Below are 23,891 nucleotides of genomic sequence, written 5' to 3' on the forward strand. Positions count from 1 at the left end.
AGCACCTTGTCTCCATAGTACTTTGGTGAATACAACCTGATGCTCTGTGGAAATGACCCTTAAGTGGCTTATGTCATTGTGGACTGGATTAATGAGATCAGAGAGTGTGACTTAAATATGTGAAGTAAACATCAGTGTGCAGAGGAGAGGTAAAGGATCAATGTTGAGCATACTCTAGAGCTGACAGCCTCATGGACTCTCATCCCTCCAAGTATCCAATTCCCAGCTCGGGGAACAACACAGACACTGACCTAGGAATGATCTGGACAGCAAATCTTGTCTTCAGAACACTGAGATTTATTGAAAAACTACATACATATTAAAACATCTTTATATACATAGTCCACATCACAAAATTACAAATATACAAACATAAATCCTGTCATGGTCAGCATTTTGTGTCTTAGAAACTATAGAAAATCTACAATCTAACCTTGTTAAATCGATGTTCCCCATCTGCCAATGAAAAAACTGGCAAAATCAACTCAATTCCCCAAGTCCAACTCGTGTCAGTAAAACCACAGTGTTCACACAGAATGTTTTTCCAAAGCAATAGTGACCCTCAGTTGTGAAAGGGGGTGGGGCAGGGGGAGTCTAAAATTCCAAGATCCTTATGGGGATTCAGGGAAAATCAGGAGAAATCAATTCTCTTCAACAATATTTTAATTAAACTCAGCTCTGGTTTATGGTGGTGCTGGGATTGATGGTCTTCTTGAAAATAAGTAGTGAAATATAAAATTATCCTCTGATAGATTAGGCCAGTGGTCCTTACCCAGTTGAATGCAAAGAAAAAAAAAACATGGTCATGTTTTTTTTTGTCAGGATGAGTCCTTGAGAAGCAGTATTTGAAGCACAGAATTCAGTGTTGGGATAGAGCTCTCTGTCCCATGGGATATCTATTCTGGCTATAATCATTTTTCTTCACTACTACACTTCATAAAATTAGGAACAAGATTTTTCTGACCTAGGTTCCAGTGTGAGTCACTATTATAAAGGAAGCAAAAGTAAATTGGAGATTTGAGACTGCCTTGGAAGAGGCATACCGCAAGGCTACCACAATAGTCCACTTGTTGATTCCTAGGTCCTCTAAGATGCTTCTTTTTCACTGATTCCCAGTTACCGTCAAGGAGATCTTTGGGGTATAAATGCCATACATTTTATACCTCTTCCAATCATCCCTATTACAAATTAGTATCAACCCAGGAAGGCCTAAGTGTCCAATAATGGAAGATATTATACCTTTACCTAAGCACCCCACAAGTCAATATTGTAAACAATGGAGAGTTAAGATCGGTGGCCAACCTAGGAAATAATATTAGGAAAGAGATGCCCAGAGTTACACAGTAAGGAAAACCAGAATCTGTCTGCAATCTTAGTGCATGGGTTATAAGGTATTACCCACATGAGCATTCATTCCAACCTTTAACACAAGAAACCTCTCAAAGCAGTTTTATCTTAGATGTGGGTATCCTTGATGATGTTAGCTTTCCAAATATCTGAAGACGCTTTGTTTCAGTCCGGAAGTGTTATTATCATCCGTTTTAAGGCGCTTAGGTGAAGGAGTCGTCATTACAGATGGACTTCTTTTCCTTACCTAGAGATTAGAGAGTCTGGGTCAATTCAAAACCCTCACACAAGTACTGATTTCAATTAGCTCTTCAATTAGCGCGCACACACACACACACACGCACACACACAAAAAACATACTATTTTTTAATGAAAAATTTTTGGTTTAAAGGATCACCACATCAGTTCCTGAAGTCTCTACCTGAGGCTTTGACGATTTCTTTGCCGCATCAGTCTTGCTAGGAGACAGTGTGTGGAAAACAAAGTTTCTTGAGTTTCGGGGAGCACTGGGGTTGAGATCAGAGAGGGCTGCCAGTTTCTGAAGGACAGCTTTGGGCTGGTTTAGCAGTGAGCCTGTCATCAGCTGGGGAAGAAGAGTCATCTAGTATCAGATTCCAAATACCAAGGAAAGAAATGAGAAGCTTTTTCTACCGTCATCCCATGCTAAAGGCATATATTCCTTTCCTACTCAAGTAGAATAGAAATGGCAGGTTCTTTTGACACTACTCCCATTTCCCAAAGTAACCTCCCTCCCCTAATACTAGAGTATACCCTTTGCTTGAACTGGGCCTAATAGTGTGAATCATGATATCAGGCTAATAAAGTCCCCACTGACCTGGTTGGCACTTCCTGGTTTGATAAGTTCGAAGGGATTTCTGAGTAAAGTCTTTGAGTCTTGAGTGACCATAGTGCGATTGACTAAAAAGAAAAGACAAAGTTTGTTCTTGGGCAAGCTGGATAGAATTTTATTTAACTGTCAATAATTTTTTTCCCCTCCCTTCAGCTCCCTCGGAACTTTGATTTTTTTTTAAGATATGTTTATTTGGGAGTCGGGCGGTAGAGCAGTGGGTTAAATGCACATGGCGCAAAGTGCAAGGACTGGCATAAGGATCCCGGTTCGAGGCCCCGGCTCCCCACCTGCAGGGGAGTCGCTTCACAGGCGGTGAAGGAGGTCTGCAGGTGTCTATCTTTCTTTCTCCCTCTCCATTTCTCTCTGTCCTATCCAACAATGATGACAATAATAACCACAACAATGATAAAACAGCAAGGGCAACAAAAGAGAATTTAAAAAAAAGATATCTATTTTACAAGAAATCTGAATGTTGATCTGGCATATGCAGTACAGGAATCAAACCCAGGGTCTTACACATGCAAGGCCTGTGCTCCACTCACCATGTCACCAACCTAACCATCTGACTTTTGTCCATGAATTTTACTGCTCTGATTCAGAGGGGGAGAGAGAGGGGAAGAGAATATGAGGAGCAAAGCTTCCCCCAGTGCTAAAGTATCCCTTTGTGGTGGACCTGGGGTTCAAATCTGAGCTGCATACATGGCAAAGCCAGCACTCTTCTCAGGTGAGTCATCTCACTGGCTCTACCTAATTATGTTTCTACAGGGACCTGAAATTATAGTTAGTGACCAGAAGACAATTAAGTTGAACTTTCCAATCAGTTACTAACAGTAATGAGATAAAACAAAAGTGACATGGATGTGGATTTACCTGCAAGGCTCCAGCATTTACAATTCAGAGAGCTAGAACCTATGAAAAGCTCACCATTTTTTTGCAGTGCTTTGGCTGTAACTTTCTTGGCCAACATCATAAACTGACTGTCTTCTCCAATTTCTTCTTCTTCAGCTACAATTTTCCCTTGCTGTGCCTGAAAATAAAAATCAGATAGCATTAACAGAAGCCTATCGTCCCCCCCCCCCCGTCCCCTATAAGTAGCTTAGTCTGCAATGTGAAGTTAAGAGTATCTGGCTATCATTTGTCTCCTTTTCTTTCTTCCTTTCTTTTTTTTTTTTTTTTACAACCTCATTGTTTTAAACCAAAAATAATTGATTAATTTTGGAAAAACAAGAAGAGAACTGCTCATGGCAACTTTCTTCCTTCTTTTCTTCTCACCAGGATTAATGCTAGGGCTTGATCCCTACACAGTTACTCCACTGTTTTCAGTGGCCTTCCCCCTTCTTTTTTTTAAATATTTGTTTATTTATTATTGGATAGAGACAGAGAAATTGAGAGAGAAGGAGCTAGAGAAGGAAAGAGAGAGAGAGAGACACCTGCAGCACTGCTTCATCACTTGTGAAGTTTTCTCCTTGTAGGTGGAGAACAGGGGGCTTGAACCTGGGTCCTTGCACACTGTAATGTGTTTGCTTAACCAGGTGCGCTACCGCCTAGCTCTCCTCTTTCTTTTCTGATTGAGACAGAAACAGAGAGGGAGGGAGGGAGGAAGGGAGAGAGAGGGACATAAGAGAAAGAGACACTTTTAGCACTGCTCCAATGCTCATGAAGCTTCCTCCTTTAGGTGGGGCCCGAGGGCCTGGTCCAGGGTCCTCATGTATGTGCACTTGACTGAGTGCACTCCCACCTGGCTCCTCATGGTGACTTTTCCAAAGATTATAAGGGACAGTAATGTGCTGCCCATGATTTGGAAACTATCATGACAAGCTAGGTAAATGGATAACTGGGTTCTCTCTACCTCATAAACTAGGACAAGAATAGGTCAGTTTCTTGCATATTTCCTACTTGGTCCCGAAGCCACTGCTCTCGTTCAATTCGTTCCTTTCTCCATTTGGCTTCAGTCTCGTCAAGCTGTTCTTCAACCTGATCATCATCAGAGTCTCTGTGGAACAAGTCCATCTGGGAAGCATCATCTAAAGCAGAGTTAAAGCTATTAGCTCCTCTGTGGTCCAGGAGATGGCGCAGTGAATAAAGCATTGGACTATCGAGCATGAGGTCCCAAGTTCAACCCCCAGCAGTACATGTACCAGAGTGTGAACTGGTTCTTTCTCTCTTCCTATCTTTTTCATTAATAAATAGGTAAAATCTTAAAAGAAAAAAATTATATAAAAAAAAAAAAAGCTATTAGCTCCTCACCTACTTCCCATTACACTTCCCTCAGTCACTTCAAAGCTATCCTTATCAAAGTAAGGACTACAAAAGCTGAATTAAGGGCAAGAGACTGGCATACTTCAGTGATGACTCTTTAGTCACTATCAGGCCACCCCATCAGCTGGGGCCCTAGTCGGGGAGTCCTGGGATTCCCACACAAACATGATGAGCCTAGACCTTGAATAGATCCCTCTCTCCATTACCTCTGGTCATCTCCATCAAGAACAACATAATGGACCCATTTGGGGGCCCCCATAGGACCTTGTCCTCAATGTGGATCAACAATGGTAGAGAATGTTCCATCCTCTGAAGGGGGTTGGATAACATACTCTATCTACCACCTGAAGAAGTTGAGTCCTGAAATTGGTGTAACTCGGAATGTTCCTACTGATGACCACAGAATGTAAGTTTGGACCTACAGTGATGTAGAGGTTACATAGATAGGCTCCTATGCAGAATATGAGGCCCAAATCAAATTGATGGGTTCTACAGTCACCAACACTAATATACTTTTCCCATATTTGGGAGCTACTCTCTTCCCTGATTCAGCCTTCTAGCCCTTTTTCTAGCCATGACATCATCTCCCCAGACCATAACTTGGGTCCACCTGCAAATCAGATGTCAGGCTCAGGCAAAAACTAGTATAGTCATGGGCCCTTTGGAATAAATTGTTGATTATTCATGAACCTAAAGGAGGGAATATTGCAGATGAAGATTTGGGGTCTCCATTTTGGAAATAGCTAGTATAGACCTACTAGCTATTTCCAAAATGGAGACCCCAAATCTTCATCTGCAATATTCCCTCCTTTAGGTTCATGAATAATCAACAATTTGTACGCCTTTATATGTTAACTCTTTTTCAGCCACCAGGTTCCAGATGCTAACATGATGCCAACTGAACTTCCCTGGACCAATGACCCCACCAATGTGTCCAGGAGCTCCGCTTCCTCAGAGCCCTGCCCCACTAGGGAAAGAGAGAGACAGGCTGGGAGTATGGATGGACCTATCAACACCCATGTTCAGCGGGGAAGCAATTACAGAAGCCAGACTTTCTACCTTCTGCACCCCATAATGACCGTGGGTCCACACTCAGACGGGGTTAAAGAGTAGGAAAGCTGGGAGTTGGGAGGTAGCGCAGCAGGTTAAGTGCACGTGGCGCAAAGAACAAGGACTGGTGTAAGAATCCCGGTTCGAGCCCCAGCTCCCCACCTGTAGTGGAGTTGCTTCACAAGCGGTGAAGCAGATCTGCAGGTGTCTATCTTTCTCTCACCCTCTGTCTTCCCTCCTCTCTCCATTTCTCTCTGTCCTATCCAACAATGACATCAACAACAATAATAACTACAACAACATAAAAAACAACAAGGGTAACAAAAAGGAAATAAATATTTAAAAAATCTTTAAAAAAAAGAATAGGAAAGCTATCAGGGGATGGGATACAGAGCTCTGGTAGTGGGAATTGTACCCCTCTTATCCTATGGTCTTGTCACTGTTTCCATTTTATAAATAAATACATTAAAATAATAATAAAAAGAAGTTGAAAAACAAGATCAGAAGAGAAAACATTAAGCAGAACTTGGACTGGAGTTGGTGTATTGCACCAAAGTAAAAATAAAAACTCTGGGTGGGGGTGACAGCATAATGGTTATGCAAACAGACTCTCATGCCTGAGGTTCCTAAGTCCCAGGTTCAATCCCCCGCACCACTATAAGCCAGAGCTGAGCAGTGCTCTGGTGTTCCTATGTGTGTGTCTCTCTCTGCATCTCTCTCAAAAATAAAAAAATAAAAAAATAAAAAATAAAAAAAAATAAATAAAAACTCTGGGGTGGGTGGAGGATTCAGGTCCTGGAACATGATGGCAGAGGAGGACATATTAGGAGTTATATTATTATGTGGAAAACTGGGAAATGTTATGCATGTACAAACTATTATATTTAATGTGGACTATAAAACATTAATCCCCCAATAAAGAAATAAAAAAAATCAAATCAAAGCAAAAAAAAAAAAAAAAAGAGCTCTTAGCATCTTGCAGGGCATCTAGACAGACAAAAGTGAGCCACATCATTTACATATATGGACACAAATTTGTCCCGGTCAGTAATAGAAAATAATGAATGGCTCAAACTAGGTCTTCCACAATAGCTGGCTATAATTTTGATTTCCACTTGACATCTTAAACTGGGCAAATACATAATTCACCTTGAAGGACAACAATGAAGATACCTATATTTTTCCATCGGAATTTCCTCATTCTCCCAGGGCCATCACTGTGTAGATCCCCATCAGCAAGGTACTTCTCTTGGTATAGACGTAGCTGTCGCTTATCATCATCCAACATTGTTTTCCTACAAATGGATAAATACAGTGTTCAAAACCAGAGCTACTGTTTTACTTATGGCCCTACCTGAAGACACATCCCATTACTCAGAGAGATTTGTTGGGATACTGACATGTGTATCTTCTTAATTTGATTCTGTAGTTCTTCATCAGAAGGGAGCTCTTCGTCAATTACATCTTCTTCATATTCATCAATATCTTCCCCATCATACTCATCTTCACTCCCCACATCACTTCCTGACACCTCTGCTTCATCTTCTAGGTATTTCTTAAATCTCCTGGAAGGTAATTTTAAAGATTAGAAAACAATATACCCTAAGAATATTGGAGGGACGGGAAAAAAAACAAACAAACAACACTTACAGTAACAAAAATGAATTTAAATTTATAATAATACATTTCGGTAATACTTAAGTCTATCATTTAATACAAAATGTGTGCCAATAACTACATTATGGGCATCATAGCATTATCTCAAGAAAAGCTACTATTATCATCTCCAGTTTATGGGTAAAAAGACTAAGACATAGAGAGTAAATAACTTGCGGGAGATGGGTGGCACAGCAGGTTAAGCACACATGGCACAAAGCGCAAGGACCGGCGTAAGGATCCAAGTTTGAGCCTCCAACTCCCCACCTTCAGGAGAGTCGCTTCACAGGCGGTGAAGCAGGTCTGCAGGTATTTGTTTTTCTCTCCCTCCCTCACTGTCTTCTCTCTCCATTTCTCTTTGTCAGATCCAATGAAGACATCAATAACAACAATAATAATAACTACAACAATAAAACAAGAGCAACAAAAGGGGGAAAAAAAGAGTAAATGACTTGTCCAAGTCTAAACAGCTAAGATTAGCAGAGCCTGGGTTAAATGAAATTAATGACTTTGTCCTGCTGGAAGACCCAATCTATTTTGTTTTGTATTTAAACTAGAGGTTTTAGTAGAAACTAGAGACAAGGATCGTCCCACCAAATTAGAAGTCTGAACAAGGCTTAGAGTTACTGGCTATCAAAATTAGTTATTAGTTCTTCTAATTTCAATTCTCATTGAAAACAAATGTGTGACCCTGGGTTTAAAGTACTATCACCTGGGAGTTGGGCGGTAGAGCAGCAGGTTAAGCGCAGGTGGCCCAAAGTGCAAGGATCACGGTTTGAGCCCCTGGCTCCCCACCTGCAGGGGAGTCGCTTCACAGGCGGTGAAGCAGGTCTGCAGGTGTCTATCTTTCTCTCCCCCTCTCTGTCTTGCCCTCCTCTCTCCATTTCTCTCTGTCCTATCCAACAATGACATCAATAACTACAACAACAACAGCAACAACAAAAAACAAGGGCAACAAAAGGGAATAAATAAAATAATTTTTTTTAAAGTGTCTTTTTAAAAAAGTTAAAAAAATAAAGTACTATTATCTATGATCATGAGTGGAAGAAGTTTGATTTCCTGAAGGATGATGATAAAATATTTCTATTTTTTTTTCTGCCTCCAGGGTTATTGCTGGGCCTCAATGCCTGCACCACAAATCCACTGCTCCTGGAGGCTTATTTTTTTCCCCCTTTTGTTGTCCTCAGTTTTATCATTGTTGTGGTTATTATTATTGCTGTTATTGATGTCATTGCTGTTGGATAGGACAGAGAGAAATCAAGAGAGGAGGGACAGAGAAGGGGAGAGAAAGACCTGCTTCACCACCTGTAAGGGACCCCCCCCCCCCCCCGCAGGTTGAGAGCTGGGGGCTTGAATCAGGATCCTTACGCCGGTCCTTGCACTTGGTGCCACATGCACTTAACCTGCTGCACTACTGCCCGACACCCAATTTCTATTATTTTTTAAAAGTCAAGTTCCTCAGGGCCAGGTGGTGGCGCAGCTGGTAAAGCATGCACATTAGTGCACAAGGACCTGGGTTTAAGCTCCTGGTTCTGCTTCATGAACAGCAAAACAGTACTACAAGCTTCAAGCTTCTCTCCCTCTCTACCTCCCTCCTTCCCTACTCAATTTCTCTGTCTCCATTCAAAACACACACACACAAACACACACACACAGTCTAGTTACTTTAAACTTCAATGTGCCTGGAGAACTTTTTTGTTTTAAGGTTTAACTTATTACATATGAGAGGCAGAAAGGAGCCAGATATATATATATATATATAGAGAGAGAGAGGGGGGGGGGAGTCAAGGGCACCACTCAGGGACATGCAGTGCTGGGAATTGAACACAGGGAGTACTGGGCATGAACCAGCTGAGCTATTTCCCCATCCCCATGGTAAACTTTAGGGTTACTGACTTAAAATTTCCCAATATTCTAATTCACTCTTTTTAAGCAGCTCAACTTTAAGTTGTTTGTTTTTTTAGAGACACTGAGCCCTCATACATATGACTCCTGAACTGACTTTCTTGTTAATGAGTGAACCAGAGCATCACTCTGGTACATGGCATGTTGGAGATTTTGAACTTGAGATCTCATACTTGAAAGCCCAATGCTTTGTCCACTGCGCCACCTCCCTGCTGCCCCCAAACCCATATTAACTGAATGCACTATGCATCCACTGCTCCTGGTGGCCCTTTTATCCTTCACTTGTACAGTTTTCCCCCTTACAGATAGGGACTGGGAGCTTGAATCAAGGTCCTTGCACATTACACCTTGGTAATGTATGCTCAATTGGGTTTTTTTTATTATTATTATTCTTTAAATATCCTGAAATATAGCAACCAAGCTGAGAGCACACTCATTGTGTACAGCCACAATATGGCCACCAGGAGTGGTGGATTCATCACGTAGGTAACTGAGCCCCAGTGATAACTGGTGGTAATAAAAAATCCCGGTGGCAATAAAAAACAAAATGAATAAGTCTTCTCTCTCCCTCTCTCTCTCTCTTAAGTAGCAGAGCACTACTCAGCTCAGACTATGGCAGTGCTAGTATTGAACCTGGCACATCAAGAGCATCAGACATGAAAGAATTCTTTTTTTAAAAAAAATATTTTATTTATTTATTCATGAGAAATGATAGGAGAGAGAGAGAGAAAGAACCAGACATCACTCTGGTACATGTGCTGCCGGGGACTGAACTCAGGACCTCACACTTGAGAGTCCAGTGGCCTACCCAGTGTGCTGCCTCCCGGACCACAGTCTTTTTTTTTTTTTTTTTTTTTAAGCCCTTAAATAGATACTTTCATGATCAGAACAATAACAAAGCACTGAAAAATAAGGAGACATCATTTGCCCAAGAACAGAATGAAGAAAATCTGGAATGACAATAAACAAGTGGGGGAAAAAAAAAGACCCAGGGAATTTTAGATCTTTATTAGAATCTCAGGATTTAAAGAGACTCAACTCTTATGATCTTATAGAGTGTAAATGTAATACAAATGCAGAGTAGGGCTGTGATTGTATTACTACATACAGAAGTAGCCACACTGTATTTGAGGATGAAAAGAACATCCAGCATGTGAAGAGTCTGGAACCAATGTCATGTGAGAAACAGCTGAAGGAAGTACATGTTTGGTACTGAAATCACTTAAGGAGGACATAACCAGCTGTGAATACTCAAGATGTCATGTGAAAGGATTTCACTCAATCTGTGTTGAGATTATAAAAAAACGTAGATAACTAAGGGGATGGGATATGAAATTCTGGTGATGGGAATTGTGTGGAATTGTACCTCTATTGTCTTACAATCTTGTCAATCATTATTAAATCAATAAAAACAGGGGGGGGTCAGGCGGTAGCGCAGTGGGTTAAGCGCATATGGTATGAAGCAGCGCAAGGACTGGCCTAAGGATCCTGGTTCGAGCCCCCGGCTACCCACCTGTAAGGGGGTCGCTTCACAAGTGATGAAGCAGGTCTGCAGGTGTCTTTCTCTCCCTCTCTCTGTCTTCCCCTCCTCTCTCAATTTCTCTCTGTCCTATCCAACAACAATGACATCATCAACAACAACAATAATAACCACAACAACGATAAAAAAGAAAAACAAGAAGGACAACAAAAGGGAAAAATATAGCCTCCAGGAGCAGTGGATTCATGGTGCAGGCACCAAGCCCCAGCAATAACCCTGGAAGCAAATAATAATAAAAACAAACAGCAAACAAAAATCACACACAAATAAAAATAGAACAAGCTAATGTAAATAAAGAGGTGGCAGGTTGCAGCTCAGATGCCAGAAGAACATTCTAGCAACTGAAGGAATGAACATAGTACCTACATTTGCCTTTTCAGCTTCTCAGACTGCTTCAGAAGCTCTTCTTCGTCATCGTCTTCATGATCTTCCAGTGCTGTATCTTCATTTTCAGAGTCACTGTGCTCATCCTGCAAAAATCATAGTATTACACCCAAAGTTAAACAGAATAAAATGTTTCCTCAACTAAAACAATATGTATAAACTTTTGCCTAAATATCTTGTTCCAGGAAATTGCTTCTGAAAAGATCTCAAGCTTAGACTTCTCAAGAACTCAGACTAGAGAATGAAAATCAGCAATACATGAAGATTTAGTTACGACTACTCTGGTCCTTTCGTCATCTCCCCTCCTCCCCGCTCCTCTTCTCTTCCCCCTCCCTAGAGTTTCACCATTCATTCCTAGCAGTCTTTTTCAGATAGAGATAGGGGTATAGGGATAATATCAAGCACTGATGCTAACTCCAGTTTCGTGGGGGCCAGGTATGAAGCTAGATCATATGAATGGCAAAGCAGGAAAACTATTCAGGTGAACTATCTTGTCAGTCCTGTTTTGTTCCCTCCTTTAAAACTCACCTCATCACTGCCAAGCTCATTTTCATCTGGTACAAGTCGAAAGTCTCCAAATTCTTCCTCTTCATCTTCTTCGTCACCTTCTTCGTCATCTCTAAAATGCAAATAAATAGGTTTCTATGTGGTTGCTGATGGGAGTTTTACCACTCTGGTTATCTTTTTTTTTTTTAATTATTATCTTTATTTATTTATTTATTTATTTTATTTTTATTTTTTAAATTTCTTTATTGGGGGATGAATGTTTTACAGTCGACAGTAAATACAATAGTTTGTACATGCAATTATCTTTATTTATTTATTGGATATAGACAGCCAGAAATTGAGAGGGAAGGGGGTAGAAGAAAGGGAAGAGACAGAGAGACACCTGCAGCACTGCTTCACCACTCATGAAGCTCTCCTCCTGCAGGTGATGACCGGGGGCTCAAACTTGGGTCCTTGAGCACTATAACATGGGTTATCTTTTTCAGGTAGAAAGAGACACCACACTGTTGTGCTGTAATAGTTCCATGTGGTGAAATGGGGGCTCACACCTGGGCCACACACACGACAATGCAGGCAGTTTACCACATAAGTTATCTCCCTAGCCTCTAAGTTAGTTGTCGAGTTATAAGATATTAGTCAAGTTTTTATTAAAACCTAACAACTTCTTCATGTAGCAGCAAAAATATATAGTAACTTTAACATTTTGTTTTTATGTTTAAACCAGAGCACTATTCAGTTATAGCTTATAGTGGTGCCAGGGATTGAATCTGGGACCACAAGCATGTAAATCTTTGTCACCACCACTATGCTGTTTCCCCATAAAATTCCATTTTTCATGTACAGTTGAGTAATAATAAACATATTCACATTGCTGTGTAACCAATCTCCAGAGCTGTGGAACCAATCTCCAATCTCTAAAAGTCCACAATCTCCAATCTCTAAAAGTCCAGGAGTTGGGAGGTAGCACAGCGGGTTAAACACACATGGCGCAAAGCACAAGGACCAGGGTAAGGATCCTGGTTCAAGCCCCTGGCTCCCCACTTGCAGGGGGGTTGCTTCACAAAGGGTGAAGCAGGTCTGCAGGTGTCTATATTTCTCTCCCCCGTATTCCCCTCCTCTCTCCATATCTCTCTGTCCTAACAATGATGACATCAACAACAACAATAACTACAACAACAATGAAAAACAACAAGGGCAACAAAAGGGAAATAAATAAATAAATATTAAAAAGTAAAATAAAATAAATTAAAAAAATAAAACAATTCCCAATTCTTCTATCTCTTCACTTATTGGTTAAAATCATTCTACTTTCTGTTTTTGTGATTTTGACTACTCTATGTACCTCATACAAGTGGAATCATATGTATTTATATTTCTGTAACTAGTTTATTCCATTTAATATAAGTCCTCACAATTCATCCACGCTGAATCATGTATCAAAATGTCCTTTCTTTTTAAAGTTGAACAAAAAAGTTTATGTGGCCTGGGAGACAGCAAAGTGGATAAAGTGTTTGACTCTCAACCTTGAGGTCTCAAGTTCAATATCCAACACTGCATGTGCCAGGGTGATGCTCTGGCTCTATTCCTCTCTCATTAATAAGTATATTATTATTATTAATCATAGTAGTAGTACTGGATACAGACATAAATTGAGAGGGGGGGAAAAAGAGAGGGAAAGAGACAGAGAGAAACCTTCACCACTCCTGAAGTTTCCCCTGCAGGTGAGGACCAGGGGCTGGAACCCGGATCCTGGTGCACTGTAATGTGTGCTCTTAACTAAATGTGCCACCACCTGTCCCCATAAATATTTTTTTAAAAAACTTATATATACAGAAACACATATACACATATACATATAAACACATACAACACACACATATATATACACAATATATTTTGCTTATCCACTTGAGATAATTCCAGCTTTTCATTATAAATAATACTGCTATGAACATGGCTTTACAAATATTCAAATCTCAGCTTTCACTTCTTTTGATTATATATCCCAAAGTGGAGTTGATTTCTAAAATTTAAAAAAAAGGTGGTTTTTTTTGGACACTAGTGTCATTGCTGTAGCTTGGTGTACGCATGACAACTCCACTCCTCCCAGCAGCCATTTCATTTCATTTTTTCCTTTAGATAGAGGGTAAGTGATAGGAAATAGAGAAAAAGAAACATAGAGGACACTTGCAACACTGCTTCACTATTCCTGAAGCTTTTCTCTTGCAGGTGAAAACCAGGGGCTTCAACTTGGGTCATGCAAGGCTATTCTAATTTTAAATTTAACAATAAACTTAATTATATTTTTACATTTAACAAATTATTTATTAATGAGAGGAAATCAGAGCATCACAACAGCATATGTAGTGTCAGAATTCAAATCTGGGAAGTTGGGTGGTAGCGCAGCGGGTTAAGTGCACATGGCGCGAAGCGCAAGGACCGGCATAAGGATCCCAGTTCAAGCCTCCGGCTCCCCACCTACAGGGAAGTTGCTTCACAAGCAGTGAAGCAGGTCTGCAGGTGTCTTTCTCTCCTCCCTCTGTCTTCCACTCCTCTCTCCATTTCTCTCTGTCCTATCCAACAACGACATCAATAACATCAATAATGACAACAAGGACAACAAAAGGGAATAAATAAATATTTTTTAAAAATTCAAATCTAAGGTCTTCACACTTGTCTTCACACTTCCTACATTCTACCAATGTACAATATACCTTGGCATCTATTTGGAATTTCCTGAGAACTGCTGTACCATTTCCCATAGCAGCTTCATTGTTTTGTATGGTTGTCAGCAGTGCTCAAGGATTCCAATTTCTCCATATCCTCACCAACATTTATTTTTTAATATTTTTATATATTTATTTATTAGATAGAGAAAGAGAGAACCTGAGAAAGGGGAGAGAGAAACATCTGCAGCACTGTTTCTCAAATCATGAGGCTTCCCCCCTGCAAGTTGGGACTGGAGGTTCGAACCCAGGTCCTTGAGCAAAGTCACGTGTGCTCTCTACCAGATGTGCCACCATCCAGCCCCTATGTTTTTTTTTAAATTTTTTATTCCCTTTTATTGCCCTTGTTGTAGTCATTGTTGTTATTGATGTCGTTGTTGTTGGACAGGACAGAGAGAAATGGAGAGAGGAGAGGAAGACACAGAGGGGGAGAGAAAGATAGACATCTGCACACCTGCTTCACGGCTTGTGAAGCTAGCCCCCCTGTAGGTTGGGAGCCAAGGGCTCAAACCGGTACCCTTATGCTGGTCCTTTTGCTTTGCGCCACCTACGCTTAACCTGCTGCACTACCACCCGGCTCCCCCTGTTTTTTTTTTTTAAAGATTTATTTCATTTATTGTATTTAATATGAGAGAAAAGTTGATGAGTAAAAGAGACAAAGAGAGAGAGAGGGAGAGAGGGAGAGGGAGGGAGGGAGAGGGAGAGAGGGAAAGAGAGAGCGAGAGAGAAAGAAGTACCATTCTGGTACATGCATTACTGAGCTTCAAGCCAGACCCTAGGTATGCAAGTCCTGTACCCCACCAGTTGATCTATTTCCCTCTCCACTATTCTGCATTTTGGGGATTATCAGTCATCTTAATGCGTAGGAGGTAGTATTTTATTAGAGATTTGATTAACTTCTTTTTATTAATGATTTAACAATGGCTTATAAAAATTGTAAGATTTCAATGGGTATAGTTTCATACCCATGTGGATTTGATTTTAATTTCCCTAATTATTAGTGATAGAGTATCATCCATGTGCTTATTTTTCCTTTTACCATTTTCTGCACCAACTAAATGAAAACATTCAGATTATGCAAGTGTAACACTCAAACTCACCATAAGACAGAATATGGAGCTCATGATATGACAGTTACTGCTAAGTTCAGAGATCCTGACCCCAGGATTCTATCAGCATAATAGGCCTTTCCAAGTTCCCATTAATCACTGAGACTCACCTCTCTGTTGGAAAAGAGCCAGAACAAAGAGCAAGTGCTTCTTCCATTGGATCACCAATGCTGCCCTCCATTTCTTGTTTGTTTAACTCTGATGGAGCAAGAGTGGAGCCATCTACATCACAGCAACAGCAACAACAAAAAGATTTGTCACCAAGGAATAGCAGCATTTATTTACTTTATTTTGGATAGAGACAGAGAGCAACTGAGAGGGAAGGGAGGAAATAGAGGAGAAGAGGAGAGGGAGAAATGCCTATAGCACTGCTGCACCCCTCTGCAGGTGGCAGCCAGGGGCTTGAATCTAGGTTCTTATGCACTGTCATATGTGAGCTCTACTGGGTGTGCCAATGCCTGGCCCCCATGGAATGGCAGCTTTATTCTTTTTCCAGTCATCTAAATACATTCCAGCTCAATATAGTTCTAAGGTGAACTTGCCAAAAAGAGCTTACCAATCCATTCATTAAAGAAATCTTTATTTAGTGCTAACATGTGCTAAGGCACCAGAGATACAGTAGTAAATAAAACAAAGATCTCAGTTCTTGAAAAGCTTCAAGTATGGCAAAAGGGGTGGGGGGGGGTCTGCACATGGAAATAATGTTATCCTTTATAAGCAACCCACTAGCCATCAGGCATTGTTCAAGCTCTGCCAATATATTAATTATAAATGATAAATCATATGGCCAAAGCTAACAGTGTTTCACTCTATCATTCTAAAAAAATAAGACCACTGTGTCAGGGAGTTAAGTAGTAGATTCAACTTACATTCAAGAATCCATCGAACTCTGTTTTCTATGATCACCTAAGCTTCTTTTCAAAGACACTGACTTAAGATAGCTGGATGTGGGGAGTTGAGCAGTAGCGCAGTGGGTTAAGCACAGGTGGTGCAAAGCACAAGGACCAGCCTAAGGATCCTGGTTCAAGCCCCCAGCTCCCCACCTGCAGGGGAGCTGCTTCACAGGCGGTGAAGCAGGTCTGCAGGTGTCTATCTTTCTCTCCCCCCTCTGTCTTCCCCTCCTCTCTCCATTTCTCTCTGTCCTATCCAACAACAATAATTACAACAATAATAACCACAACAACAATAAAACAACAAGGACAACAAAAGGGAATACATATTTAAAAATTTTTTTTTTAAAAAAAGATAGTTGGATGTGGTGAGACTGGTGTTTTCTGTTGGATATTTACCCTGAGAAATGAATTTTCCTGAACAAAGATTGAGAAGTTCTTCCATGTTCTCCTGCTTGTTGCACTTCCTGGGCAGAGGTGTTTCAGTCTGAGATGTGAACTTTCCAGTACACAAATCCAATAGTTCATCCATATTAGCATCCATGGCATTCTCATCCATACTGGCCAGTGGCAATCGAGGCTTCAAAGTTTGGTACTGATTCCTGTGGTTTCTAACATTTAAGAACCTACAAGCAAAATAAAGAATAGAAGACATTCTCTATGGAGCGACACAGGAGGTAGCACTGTGGATAAAGCACTGAATTCTCAAGCACAAGGTTCCAAGGTTGATCCCTAGCATTGCATGTGCCAGATGACGTTTGGTGTATTCTCTCTCTCTCTCTTTCCTCTCCTGCTCTATAATTATCTAGTAAATCTCTTTTTAAAAAAAATTCTCGGGCGGGGGAGACAGCATAATGGTTATGCAAACAGACTCTCATGCCTGAGGCTCCTAAGTCCCAGGTTCAGTCCCCTGCACCACCATAAGCCAGAGCTGAGCAGTACTCTGGTGTTTCTCTGTGTTTGTGTGTGTGTCTCTCTCTCTGCATCAATCTCAAAAATAAAATTAATTTAAAAATCTTTTTTTAAAAAATTCTCAGGAGTCAGGCAGTAGCGCAGTGGGTTAAGCGTATGTGGCGCAAAGCGCAAGGACCGGCGTAAGGATCCCGGTTCCAGCCCCTGGCTCGCCACCTGCAGGGGAGTCACTTCACAGGCGGTCCAGCAGGTCTGCAGGTGTCTATCTTTCTCTCCCCCTCTCTGCCTTCCCCATCTCTCTCCATTTCTCTCTGTCCTATCAAACAATGACAACATCAGTAAGAACAATAATAACTATAACAACAATGAAGAACAACAAGGGCAACAAAAAGGAAAATAAATAAATATAAAAAAAAATTTTTTAATTCTCTAGGGAAGAAGAAAAGTAATGGGTGTAAAATTGTGAACACATTTTCAATGCCAAGGTTTTTGAACCTTAAACTAAAAGACGAATGGTTCAAACATTAGCCTGTGATAATCTAAAGAGGGAGGAAGAAACTGTGTAAAAGGATAAATGCCATTTGAAAAATAAAAGGTAGCGTATAAGTTCTGGTCTCAGATGACACTAGAGCAGGACTTGGTATTATGTCCTTATAATGTGCCACAGTATATCAGTTCTCAGTCCTAATCAATAATCATAACATAGGATGAACACAGGGAAATTAGAGAGCTATGCATTTCAACTAAGGCAGAAAGCAAAAGATGAGAATGCCAGCAAGAGCTATTTACATTTTGTTTTCTAAAGAGACTTTGTTCAAACTTGTAGAATATAATACTAATGGTCTGTACACCTTCTTTCTCAGAAGAGAGAGCACAGATGGAGTGACAGAAGCTCACTTTATTTTTAAAACAAAATTAAGCAGAACTCAGCACCATTCCCACCCACAGAAACATAAAACTACCTACCCATCTGCATCCAACAGTTGACTCTGAGTGTCATCTTCTAAACAGAACTGGAAGTCTCCTGCTCCTAGGAAAAGTGTCTTGGGCTCTGGGGAGGCGTTATACAGATCCTGGGAATCCTCTATGGGAAGTGAAGGCTCAGACAGCTTTCCTGAACTCTGGCACCAAAACAAAAGCAAACAAAAACAAAACACTTTACAAATGTCATTCACTGTCATGACAACAACAGAAGCTGCTATTTGCAATGCTTAATCTACTCTCAGGCAACTACAGTTGAGGACAATGCATAGCAAAGAGAAGCATAAAGAAAAATAACTCCCAGGAAAGTAGGAACACTGGATGAGGTTTGTTTTTAATACACAAAGGGGGTGGATTTTTTTTTTTTTAATGAACATACATAATGTGGTAGAAGTTGGTTGGCTGGGCACACTTTATTTAGCCATGTGGGAAGCAAAAGGAGATTAGAAAACTATTACCATTTTACCTTAGAAGCTGAGCTGACCAAACTGCCTCGAAATAAACCAGGGGAAGGAGATCTGAATCCTGATGCTATAGGGAAACAATTGGTGCCACGACCTGCCAGTCTGTTGCAAGGCTGATAAGATGGAATCGTAGAGCCAATCAGTTCAAAGCTGCTATTGTGGCTGCTCTCCTTTGTTAGCAACGAGCATGAATCATCTTCATCTAAAGAAAGAGAAATAACTTTCAAGTGCGTGACTCTAGAAACAGGGTGGATTTGTTTAGGAAAAAGAGTGAAGAATAAAACTGTCAAGGGACATTCATAGACAAACCTCTTAAGTTATATGTTCCAAAACATTAAGTAAAGGCAAATGACAGTACAAAGATAGCATTATACAATCAGGGTTTATACCTTTGAGCTAAGTTCCCTGCCTTTCTCATACCCAGTTCAATTCCTACAACCATTTTCTCCATTACCCAATTACTTATATATCTTCCTTATACATGATAAATGTTTCATGGTTCACTCAATCAACATATACTCACTAAAGACCTATCATATGCCCACAATCAAGTATGTAAAAACAGCAAGTAATTTCTCAAAAACTGCATCAAGAAAAGATTATTCTATGTCATAAATCTTTTTACTGCTGCATGTAAGATTAGCATAAACAAACCAAGGTTCAAAAAAAAAAATGGAACCTTATGGAATTGTAGTCCTTAAGTATTGAAGCTGGTGGATCAAAGAAATCTCAAGTTCTGCATAAGAGACTCACTACTCACCCAGTTTACTAGATCTTTTGCCTGAGTTTTCATCTGCTTCAGACTTTTCTTCACTAGGAAAGTAACTACAAAATAAAATGGCAAATTGTTGAGTATCTGTTTCTGCTTTCTAACAGAGGAGCAAATACAAAGGAATCTTATTTCCCCTAGAATTACCTACCTCATTTTGGAAGAGCTGTCCTTAAACAGAAGTAAGGTGGAATCCGATGAGAGAGGCTTGGGAACGGAGAGGCCAACTGACTTGCCAATTTCACTACTTCCATCATTGTTTTCTTTACCCATTTCTTTTTCATCTTTGGTTTCTGTTTCTTCACCACTGAGGAATAATTCTGTAACCTTTATCAATCATGTAACACCAAAGACAAAGAAATTTAGAAAGTAAATATAGTTAGCCTAAAATCTGCATGGTTACAGTTCACATCTTTTAAATTTTATTTATTATTGGATAGAGACAGAAAGAAATTGAGAGGAGATGGGGGAGAAAGAGAGGAGAGAGACAGAGAGACACCTGCAGCTCTACTTCACCACTTGTGAAGCTTTCCCCCTGCAGGTGGGGACCAGGGGCTTGAACCTGGGTCCTTGTGTGTGCACTTAACCAGGTGCACCACCACCCAGACCCTACAGTTTACATCTTAAATCTGAATAGGTAAACCTGAAAGAAGTTCAGTCTCACCATTCTCATTAATTCTCCCTAACTCACCTATACTTTCTTAAATCTTTTATCTTCCCCCAAATCACTACAAGGTTATGAAGAAAGGCTGGGATATCATTTTGAGACAGGAACTAGATGGATGATTAGTTTGGGACTGCAGGGTAACTATTAATCTCAAACCATCTCAGACTGTGAGATGCTGCCCAGGTCACTCCTTTTCTCTTTCTTTTGTCAATAATTATATGTCAACCCTTTCTTTAAATAGACCTCTTTTTTTTTTTTTTTTTTTAAACCAGAGCACTGCTCAGCTCTAGCTTGTGGTGGTGTAGAGGACTGAACCTGGGACTTTGGAGCCTCAGGCATGACATTCTGTTTGCACAACCATTATACAATCTACCCCTTCTCTCTTTTAAAAAAAATTATCCTTATTTATTGGATAGAGACAGTCAGAAATTGAGAGGGAATGGTAATATAGGGAGGGAGCACCTGCAGCACTTCTTCACCACGCTCAAAGCTCCCCCCTGCAGGTGGAGACTGGAGACTCAAATCCCGGTCCTTGAACTTTGTATTGTGTGTGCTCTACCTGGTGCGTCCCACCTGGCCCTACTCTTTGCTTTTCTTTTTTTTTTTTTTTTAATATTTATTTTATTTATTTATTCCCTTTTGTTGCCCTTGTTGTTTTATTGTTGTAGTTATTATTGTTGTTGTCGTTGTTGGATAGGACAGAGAGAAATGGAGAGAGGAGGGGAAGACAGAGAGGAGGAGAGAAAGATAGACACCTGCAGACCTGCTTCACCGCCTGTGAAGCGACTCCCTTGCAGGTGGGGAGCTGGCGTCCGAACCAGGATCCTTATGCCAGTCCTTGTGCTTTGCGCCACCTGCGCTTAACCCGCTGCGCTACAGCCCGACTCCCTACTCTTTGCTTTTCTAACAACACATTAGAACAAAGGCAAGAAACCCTCCTTTCTATAAATACCCATTTCAGGATATTTATATATATGCAAGAGAATCTATTCCAGATATCCACCTATGGTTAAAACTGCTTTTTTATTCTGAACTGAGAAATCTAAATAAACTGTACACTACTAATTAATTAAATAATGGGAAGCCATATCAATATAATCATATGAGAAAGTAAAATAACAGGAAGAAGCTAAGGCAATAGCTCTGTAAACTGTAGGTGTTCAAAGCACACTAAGATTTCCTTACAGATGAGCTGACTACATTCATCTTTGACCCTAAAGTTTCTTACACACTGAACATGTTTATTATATTCTTATTCAAACTGATTTTCTTTCCCCTTACTCATTGTGATTAAGTAACAAGATAACACAATTGCCAGGAACCTGACTGCCTTCTTCCTCTTCTTTCTCCTCAGCTTCTTCTAATTCTTCCTCTTCCTCAGACTCATCTGTCATCTCTTCTTCTTCTTCTTCCTCATCGTCTTCAAATCCATCTTCATTATCTAATTTAAATAATGCTTGACGCTTTTGTCGCTCCTCTAACCTTCGGAACTTCATTGCTTCTTGCAGTTTAGCTTTCAGCACCTGAAGCTTTTCACCTAGGCAGAAATATGAAGGAAAGTTTTAGCCTAGATACTACAATCATGTTGTAAGTATGCATTGTAGGCAATTCCGGAAGTGGTCTTAGTCACATTCAAAAGGAAAAGTTGAAACTTTTGTACTCTAGACTTTTGTTATGTTAACAAATGGGACTTTTGAAAACTTAGTTTGAAAGAGAACTCCCATAATTATTAAATATCCTGAGATAAAATGTTAAATAAATATCATAAAATTATTACTAAAGAATGCAAAAAAAGTATCCAGGGAGGTGGTACACTAAGTAAGCACAACATAGGACATGCTTGTGTGAGGTCCTGGGTTGTACCACTGCCATAGCACACTGTTCTAGCCTCTCTCTAAAAAAGAAAAGGAGGGGCTGGACGGTGCTGCACCTGGGTAAGTGCACGTATTACCATCCCTAAGGACCCAGGTTTCAGCACACCTACTTCCCACCTGCAGGGAGGCTGCTTCATGAGAGAAGCAGGTCTGCAAATGTCTCTTCTCCCCCAACCCCCCTGTCTTCTCAATTTATCTTAGTCCTACCTAATAAAAAAATTTACATATATATGTGTGTGTGTGTGTGTGTGTGTGTGTGTGTATATATATATATGAACAATGGCTGTCAGGAGCAGTGGATTTCTGGTGCAGGAACCAAGGTGCACAAATAAACCTTGGTGGCAAAAAAAAACCATAAAATAAAAATAAAAAAAGAAAAAGGATAGGAGAAGACTTCAAAAGTCTCTGGCTCCTCAAAGGATAGGACATGCAAGTTATGACTTCTATAAGAAGCACATCATGACTGTAGCATCTGAAAACAGTATTCATGCGGGTAACATGAAATTACAAAAAACGAGGTGGGAGTAGATAGCATAATAGTGATTCAACTTCCGGAGGCAGAGCTACGAGCAGCAGATCACTTTCCTCTCCTCTCCTCTCCTCTCCTCTCCTCTCCTCTCCTCTCCTCTCCTCTCCTCTCCTCTCCTCTCCTCTCCTCTCCTCTCCTCTCCTCCCCTCCCCTCCCCTCCCCTCCCCTCCCCTCCCCTCCCCTCCCCTCCCCTCCCCTCTCCTCTCCTCTCCTCTCCAAGATCAACTAGGAATACCAAAGGACCACCCTGGACCGAAACAAGACAGGACTAAAATGACCACAGGAACCCAGTAAATCACCGGTGAGTACAAACACGAGTAGCTGGTGACAGAGAGGAGAGAGGAGCCTAAGGAGAGATTAAGTGACTGCTAACAGTTCAGCAGTTTATCAGTTGACACACCACCTCCAGTCTGCTCCACCAACAAGGGGACAGCTGAAGGGAGAAGAGGACTACCCAGAGACTCACCAAGTGCAACTCTGAGTTTCCACTGCTACTACCCTCAGAATCTGGAGCAGCGACAGGAAGGGACACCAGGGGACAGAGATCTAACCGGGAAACTCAGGAGAAGACCTATACCTCGGTGGCATAGCTGAGGGGCTGTGAAAGTCTCTTTGCATAACCACTGGATTATCTCTGCCACACCCTGCTTTATCTCTTGGTCAGGAGTCAGTGATTTAGCTAAGAAGCCTATTGATAGTTTAAAAGCCCTCAGGCTCCCATAGCCTACAGGGAAGGGAAAAAAAAAGAGGCTTTTAAACCACTGAGCTCCAACTCAGGGATTGAAATAACTGTTAACTTCTACCACTGTGAACCCTTTAATTAACTTACTTAGACACAAGTTAATCCAGGCAATAGTGATCAATAATTTGAAAAGTACTGATAAAGGGAACTCATAACATAATATATAAAATGGTTAAAACAACAAGAAAAAATATTGGAGAATCGAACCAGGACAAGAGTCCAGCTAAAAGTCCTCCAGAGGGGTGAAGCACAAAATAACGAGTTCAACATCCAAACATTAGCTAAGGAAATAATAACAGGAGTGAGTAAAGAATTTGAAAAAATTGTAATCAGAAATCAGAGAATATGGAAGAAAATACTAATTATCTCATGGTTATTAGAGAGCTGAAAGCTGACATCGCTGAGCTAAAAATGCAACTAGCTGAACAAGCTAAAAACAGTATCAGAGCAGGGCAACAAAATAGATGAACTCCAGAAAACAGCAGAGGGCAGAAGGAATAGAATCTATGAGGCTGAAGGCAGAATTAGCAAGATTGAGGACGAATTAGAGACAACTAAAAAAGAAGTAAGAGATCTCAAAAAGAGATTAAGAGATGCTGAAAACAACAGCAGAGTCCTATGGGATGACTTCAAAAGAAACAATATACGCATTATTGGCATACCAGAGGAAGAAAGAGAAGGAGAGGAAGAAAGATTTTCCAGGCCATAGTAGCTGAAAACTTCTCTAGT

General features: G+C 40.6%; 1 protein-coding gene across 1 annotated transcript in view; it reads right to left on the bottom strand.

Moving 5' to 3' along the window:
• Positions 1-274: 274 nt before the first annotated feature.
• CLSPN (claspin) overlaps positions 275-23,891 on the bottom strand; it is a 46,888-nt gene continuing 23,271 nt past the window's right edge. Inside the window, exons 10-25 of the mRNA XM_060205849.1 lie at positions 21,340-21,554; positions 19,502-19,677; positions 19,342-19,406; positions 18,584-18,783; positions 18,103-18,257; positions 16,624-16,850; positions 15,445-15,556; positions 11,521-11,611; positions 10,975-11,078; positions 6,908-7,072; positions 6,681-6,802; positions 4,095-4,222; positions 3,123-3,225; positions 2,184-2,266; positions 1,770-1,931; positions 275-1,594 (exon numbers count right to left, since the gene is read on the bottom strand). Of these exons, the coding sequence (XP_060061832.1) occupies positions 1,481-1,594; positions 1,770-1,931; positions 2,184-2,266; positions 3,123-3,225; positions 4,095-4,222; positions 6,681-6,802; positions 6,908-7,072; positions 10,975-11,078; positions 11,521-11,611; positions 15,445-15,556; positions 16,624-16,850; positions 18,103-18,257; positions 18,584-18,783; positions 19,342-19,406; positions 19,502-19,677; positions 21,340-21,554 (2,222 nt within the window). The 3' untranslated portion in view covers positions 275-1,480. The remainder of the gene's footprint in view (positions 1,595-1,769; positions 1,932-2,183; positions 2,267-3,122; positions 3,226-4,094; positions 4,223-6,680; positions 6,803-6,907; positions 7,073-10,974; positions 11,079-11,520; positions 11,612-15,444; positions 15,557-16,623; positions 16,851-18,102; positions 18,258-18,583; positions 18,784-19,341; positions 19,407-19,501; positions 19,678-21,339; positions 21,555-23,891) is intronic.

This window comes from Erinaceus europaeus, chromosome 13, assembly GCF_950295315.1.
Source record: "Erinaceus europaeus chromosome 13, mEriEur2.1, whole genome shotgun sequence".
Taxonomy (NCBI): domain Eukaryota; kingdom Metazoa; phylum Chordata; class Mammalia; order Eulipotyphla; family Erinaceidae; genus Erinaceus; species Erinaceus europaeus.